Source organism: Pygoscelis adeliae, unplaced genomic scaffold, assembly GCF_000699105.1.
Source record: "Pygoscelis adeliae isolate BGI_AS28 unplaced genomic scaffold, ASM69910v1 Scaffold431, whole genome shotgun sequence".
In the NCBI taxonomy this organism is placed as follows: Eukaryota; Metazoa; Chordata; class Aves; order Sphenisciformes; family Spheniscidae; genus Pygoscelis; species Pygoscelis adeliae.
Genome location: NW_008824047.1, coordinates 691,781 through 698,976, shown reverse-complemented (window position 1 = coordinate 698,976; position 7,196 = coordinate 691,781). Strand labels below are relative to the sequence as shown.

Here is a 7,196-nt window from a genome sequence, read left to right as displayed (position 1 = left end):
TTTTAGCAAATTTAATTTTTTAAAGTAAATTTTAATTTAATTTAAACTGCAACCCCAAAATCCCTATTCCTACCTTGGAAATGCTTGGAGCCTTGCATTAGGCGTGGTGTTTGAGGGTTTTTGATTGTCCCCATGCAGGCCTTCTGTATGACAGCCACTCTTCAGGCCCAGTTAAGCGCCATTATGTCAACCTTCCACATGCCAGAGGTAAAGATCTTTATGGTCCTCTCCTGCCAGAGGAGCACAGAACGAAATGAAATTCCTAGACCCAATTTAGCAGCTGATGGATTTGCCATTTACGAAGGGTAGCAGAATGGAAACACTTTATAGAGGCCTCCTTCATGGTCAAGTCAAGGAGCTAGTTACAGCTCAACATACTTTGATGCAGTTCTTGGAGCTGGCCTTGAGCAGGTCACTTAAGACCTGGTCCTGGAAGTGTTGTCATTGAGTTAAATAATACCAAGATGAAAACTTAAATCTCCCTGGGTCTCTGGCACCGGGTCTAATATGCCTTTGTCTTGTACTTCATGATCACTGTGTTCAGAGAGACAGCTCTTTGCAACTGGGTACCTAAAGCTAGGTATGCTCCTGAAATCTGCTAGAAAAATACATTGGCCCTTCAGGCAATCAATAGACTAAAACAATGGCAATAATAAGAATAACAACAACAGGATGAACATTCAGCATTATGAGTGAGGATCCTTTGAAATCCATTAGTGACACGGGAAGAGGAGTTTCAGTGGACCAGCATTCACCATGTTTCACTGTGTAATACCATGAATTTCTGCTTCTCCTTAATTTCAGAAAGACAATTCAGTAGCTTCTGGCTTCTACATTTTATTTTTTCTCATCTACTAGCCAGCAGAAGCAGAAAAATAAGCACACAACTAGGAGCTGTATTCACAGACAGGAAGTAACTTTAATTAAATATTGTGAAAGTTGAAAAGTTTTTACAGCTTGAATTTCTGCAAAAAAATTATAACAATCTCTACAGTAGTTAGTTTCTCTAACAATAGAACTGTACAGTGTGTGTGTCTATTCAAAAAGATTTAGATAAGAAGGTGAAAGGTTAGTAGTTTCAGAGATGACTTCATTTTAGCTGCATCCTAGTACAACTGTGAGGAAATTGGCATACTTTATGCAATCCAGTCATTGTGAAGCTTCACCTTGTTAAAACTGAAATCTGAATGTTTCCACTTAAAGCCATATTCTGTAAACAGCTGCATCTTTTACTTTGTAAAAGATAAGGGTGGTGCGGGGGAGATTTTTATAAATTCCCATTCATCAGATCACTATAAATAGCTGCAACACAACAAAATTATGCACATTGTCAAAGGATCTTTGGACACTGGCGTAGGAGACTACAAACATCGATGGCTAACACTGGTGTCAAAATCTCTATGCCTTTGAGTGGAGCTCTGCAAGAGTAATTGATGGTGTCACTGGACAAAATATGGCTTTAAATTTGATTACATTGTCGTGCTGTTGCTTACTATGTGAATTAGAATAATCGCTTGGAATACAGAGAAGCAATAAACTGATGTCTCTCACATTTTCCAGTTTTCTCTTCTTTTATTTTCTCACCACGAAAAAAAAAATCCTGTTTTCTTCCCTTCCCCCCAAAGATCACACTGTGACATTCTAGTGAAAACCATTGCAAAATTCATACAGGAAGCATGCACAGTTGCAGCATCGTTGTAAATGATTTCTTGCTCGACTAGAAAAAAGTTATATTGTTTTAAGGTAACAAAACAGTTCTTTTGTGCTTTTCAATTCCTTTTTTTTTTTCTTAGAATGTTAGTGATGATTGACAGTTCTGGTGCACAGTACAATGTACAAGTGAAATGAATATGATTTGCATTGTTAAGGCATCCAATCTGCTGGTTTATATTTATGTGAAAGACAGAGAAATATACAAGCAGACTTAAGAAAGAAAGTATTTTCATTGAGTTCTATGAAGTTTCTCCCCATATTTAATGCACAAAAATGCGTCACTCCAAAGAGGAGAAATCCCATGCATATTAATAGAGTAAAACAGCATTAGTTTTTGTTAAGCCTCAAAAGCAAAGGATACATTTTTTTTTAAAATCTACATAACTAAATGCTACAAGAATAATATGCTACTTTTTGCCATATATTGGAAAAAACTTCTTAACTTACAAATAATACAAAAATAGACAATGGCTTTTGGGTGGAAATTAAAAAAAATGGAAGCATGGTTTTAAACAATACTAAAAAAACCCTATAAATGAAATGTTTTAAAATCACATTTAAACAGCTAATACAACGGTGAATGACCAAACAAATCAGCACTTTTCACATAGCAAACATACACAATAAAATAAAATTGGTAGGGGAAAAAAAAGCAATGTACAAATTCCAAAGATAAATACATTATTTATATGGATATTTTACAAAATCCCCTTTAAAACAAACAAACAAAAAACAGAAACAAAAAGCTTTTTTTTTCTTTAATTAATTTTGCAAGTATGTGCAAGCTAAAGGTAGTGAGCTCTTTTTGCAAAATATGCAGTAAAATTCTTTTTTTGTGATATTGAAAAACCGTCTTAAGACATTAAAATGTATAAATAGAACAACAACTTTGGCAAAAAATCACAAAAAATCTACAGTATTTATAACTACATACAAAACACAACAGCAAAGAAAAAATATCAGGTAATGCATCTTCAGAGCTTTGCTGCCTCTTTGACTAATAGTTTTTAAGAACACTTCCCAGATAACGATAGCAAAACTTTTGTAAAACAGAAGCTATGGTTTTGATTTGAAACCTTCCTATCAGCCCCACCCCCCACACTCGTGTTTCCATTTACTATTCAAAAGCAGTTACCTGTTGCTTAATATATTATGATACAAACTGAGAGGGTCGACTGATACAGGAACAATCCTAGTGGGAGGCTGACGAAAACGTGTGCTTTTAGATTGTGAGGATGCAGAACCGCAGACGAGTCTGTTCTCGTTCTGCCCCACAAAAACAAATAGATCAAGGGGAGAGGGGCTACGCCGAAAACACCCCACGTGTGACGGCCGCAGGCTGTGCCGTTAGACAGCTACGCAAAATCCAAATGGCATTTTATGCACAGCTCGGGTGACACTGAACTTCAAGAAGGCCACTCATTTGGAAAGAGGCTGATGTACAAGCTCATGAGAGGGCCATGCTAATCTCATTCTGCAGTTTTAGCGTTACATCTAGAGGCACTGGATTTTCAGTTCAAGAGGAAATGTGTTATTTGCATCCTTACCTTTGCTTTCACTAACTTTTCTCATTGTATTATTTACACAATTATTTAGCCTGATATTAAAGACAGAGGTTACTAATCCCACCCCTCATCCTGCCCTTGCCATCCAAAAATATCAGCTTTCTAGGGCGTGATATCTATTTAATTAGAACATTAAAAATGCACCATATTACCTAGTCACCACTGGATAAGCAACCTGTATGAGCCGACCCTTAATTAAATGGCCATAATTCTTCTACAAAAAACTAACTGGCACTTCTATTCTGTCCCATACAGACTTGTATGTAAATGACACCACTTCATTTTTCTTTACACAGCTTTAAAAAAAAATATCATAAATTAAAAATGTGGAGTTCCATCTCTAGTGTCCCTTGTGTAATTGTATGATTTATAAAAGACAAATGGTGTGGAGTTAAATCAAGCCTTAAAAAAACACAAAAAATAGAAGGAAAAAAAAAGCAAGCCCCCACCCCCGCAAAAAAAAAAAAAGTGGATTTTTTTTACCAACATACAATAAATATATCTCCCAGGTATTTGGGATGGACAAATTGAATCAACACCTTGCAACTGTAGATTGTTAATTTCAGTATTTGCAAGGATGGTGATTTTTGTTTTGTTTAAAAATCCGCAGTTATTGTAAGATTCTTCTTTATTTCTTTTTTATTTTTAAAAAGGCCTGAGTAAAAAGTTCCACTCTGGGACTTGTATCAGATTCTCTCTGAAGCAGAATTCAACCTCTTCATTAATAAAATTCTTCAAGGCAATTCTTTCACATGGGGGGAACAATCATGCCAGATATAGCTGTCAGAAGGAAAGGATAGGGGAGGGGGAGAGAGAGATGGGGGGGAAGTTACTTTTGTGCATCAGCAAGCAACTTTTAAAATCTTCAGAGCTTTTAAACATTTACTAGCGACATACTCAGCCATACTGTGAATTAAATTTATATATAAGTATCATCCAGTAGAGACAATTATGTACACAGTAATCATAGGAAGCCTCATTCTGATCGGAAAGTGGTTTAAATTGCAAGTGACTCTGCTGAAATCAGTGATTTTCTTGCAGAAAAAGTGCTCTTCCCCTGATATCAGACTCAGACCCCAGCTTAATTTTCTGATTTTAGTTTCAAAATCTCAAAAAGCTCAGGAGGCTTAAACCTGACCTAGCCATTGCCACACATTCTATGACTCTTAAAAGCAAAGCAGATACTTGCTCCACACGTGAGACAGTGGCTGGAGTCCCACAGGCCAGCAATATTACAGCTCTGATAGGGTGTTAGTTGCATTAGGCACACTAACAGTGGTTCATTCTCCTATGCCAGTTTTCTCTTACAAGTTCAGTGTTCAGCCCTGGGACCTATGTATGCATTTTCAGACGCTCAGAAAAGGACTTAAACTCTCAAATCCAATTTTCAAATTGAAATATGTCCTTAACTGGTGGTTTAGCAGACCGGCGTCTCATGGTTTTATTACACTTGTAGCAGACATCACAAACTACATTGAGTGAGTTGTATGTTAATGTTAATTTAGAATGTCTTCTCTTTTGTTGGCTAAGTTGAATCATCAGTATTTCTTTATTATGCTTCCTGACATGATTTTCTATGAAACCACCACATCTCTTAAAGAGGAGACATTCATTAAAAGTCAACAGGTACAGTCCTCCACCTAGCTTGACCTCCAGCTTGGTCTCCCTCTATTTACCAGGGACTCTGCAGATCAGACATACCAAGTGTCCCAGTGATATGCTGTGAGCAAGCACATCATTACAGGAGGTAGTCATGCAAGCTTATGATGAAAACTGTAACAACAACGCATCTTTAAAATACTAGTTGTACAGTTATTTGCCAAAAGGTAGAAAACAGATTCACCTTCAGGTTGGCGGCACTTCATGGGCACATTATTTAAATGCTAGAACTGCCTGCCATCTCAGACATCTGGACATGTAATTTCTTAAGGAAGAACTCAACCCTGTGACTGGTGCTGATTCATTGTGCTTTAATTACAGCTGCAATTATTTGATAAGAACAGAGCCAAAGTAAAAGACTCACAGATTTGGGGTTGGAGGGGGAGAGGAGGGAAATGTTTTCTCCACAAACACCACCATATGTGCAAGAATTACAAGTCTAATCAGCAAGGGGAGAACAGCTCGAGTAAACTGCACTGATTAAATGAAATAAAATGAGAGGAGAAGGCAAGAATGCAAAACACATCCACATGTTTGCAACAGGCCATCCTCAGAGGTGACATGTTGCAACTATACAGCAGCATTTCGATTCTTGGAATTTATCATTCAGCAATGTTTTTATGTGGAATCACTGTACTGATTGTTTCTGCTCCATATAAGGGCTCTTCAAGGAGCTGAGAATGAGGATAAAAGTGATAGAGAGGTGACCTGAGTTGCTTTAAGCCCTACATAAAGACACTCAAGTGAGTAGCGTAGAGAACACCACCGTGTCTTAGATGTTCCTTGCTGAGGTATTTCCTGTCATGGGCTATTTTTGGCTCTACCATGGAGATAATCTAAGGATGCATTTTTGTATTATTTCCATAGCTATGCTGTCTCCTTCATCTCAAATCACAGGATGAATTTGATATTGCTTTTTTTTTAGAATCCTTGCTGATTTAATCAACACTGGGTGAAACAGCAGCTTTGTTTAAAAGAATTCTCAAAGGGTTTTATTTCAGCAGTGTCTCAAATAACAAGTTCTGAATCCTCCCAATTGGGCTGTCCCTTTGGTTCATGTGACTAAAAGTGAGGGAAACCCAAGCCAAGCAATGCTCTCACTGTTGTGGTTGCTCCCTGCTCTGCTCTTGAGATCCTTAGAGTGTGGGCCAGGATATGGACCTTGAACCATGGACCTCTATGGCATCAATAGAATAGGTATTGGCAGCGACGGATACAGTCAACCAGACTGTAATTCTGCTGTGGCAGCCCTGCAAGGCAGCCACCTACAGCTGAGGGTGAGAGTGTAATTTTCCCTATCTGAATATATGAAAGACTCATGAGGGCATGGACCTGAGACACAGGTTTTGTCCCAGTTCTCCTTCGAGCCCATTGTATTACGTCAAGCAATTTGACTTGTTTCTGTTTCTTACCGGAGGATAACAATTTTTATCCCTATTAGTAAAGCACTTGGAGATTTCTGGACGGCAGTTGTTTAGCAGATTATAGGGGTGGGACTGCAGTGCTTGGACGTCAGCGCCGTGTGTTACAGCGCAGAGAAAAGCAATACTGACAACAGTGCTCCCTCCTTTACTGCTCAGATAAGCAAGGAGTTGAGCAGATGGGAATGGGGAGAGTCTTCCTATATGTGATGAGTGCAACTGAGCAGTCTCAGATGGATAATTAATCCTCTGTGCATTCTACTCTAACCTTTTTTGTCCTTTTCAGCCCTTTCTAAATTCTACATTTAGGGAAACTTGAAAAGAAGATGTTGTTTCTCTTTAGAGAAAATACCTACACTTCAGAAAATGTCAAAATATTATTCCAACAAAAAATTCTCAAGCTAAAAAATTCATCAAAACCAAATTGATTTCAACAAGAAATGGGCTAGAATTGTCTCGCTCTTGGGAAAGCACAGCTGTCTACCCTGGGTAAGAGCCCAAACAAAGGTGACATAATTGCAACTCCTCCCTTCATGACTTAGACATTTCCCTGTAGTTACATACCAGCCATGCACCTTTTGCCATTGGAAACAAATGGCAACAGATGCAGATTTTTGCTCATTTTCTCAGAGCACTACTGTTTTTGAAGAGCGCTGAAATTCTGAATTAAATTACAAGGCAAATGGCAAAATGATGTCTTTTCTGCCTAAAAGCTTTGATATTTCCATTCTTTCCAAGTCTTCATTTATATCACACTACTTTTATTCCATAAGTGCTACATCTAGTCATGCAGATTCTCTCAGCTGTAGCATGTTATTGATCCTGAAAACAGAGATAT

General features: G+C 37.9%; 1 protein-coding gene across 1 annotated transcript in view; it reads right to left on the bottom strand.

Moving 5' to 3' along the window:
* Nucleotides 1–905: 905 nt before the first annotated feature.
* EBF1 (early B-cell factor 1) overlaps nucleotides 906–7,196 on the bottom strand; it is a 281,018-nt gene continuing 274,727 nt past the window's right edge. The window contains exon 14 of the mRNA XM_009333536.1: nucleotides 906–4,058. Within this exon, the coding sequence (XP_009331811.1) occupies nucleotides 4,027–4,058 (32 nt within the window). The 3' untranslated portion in view covers nucleotides 906–4,026. The remainder of the gene's footprint in view (nucleotides 4,059–7,196) is intronic.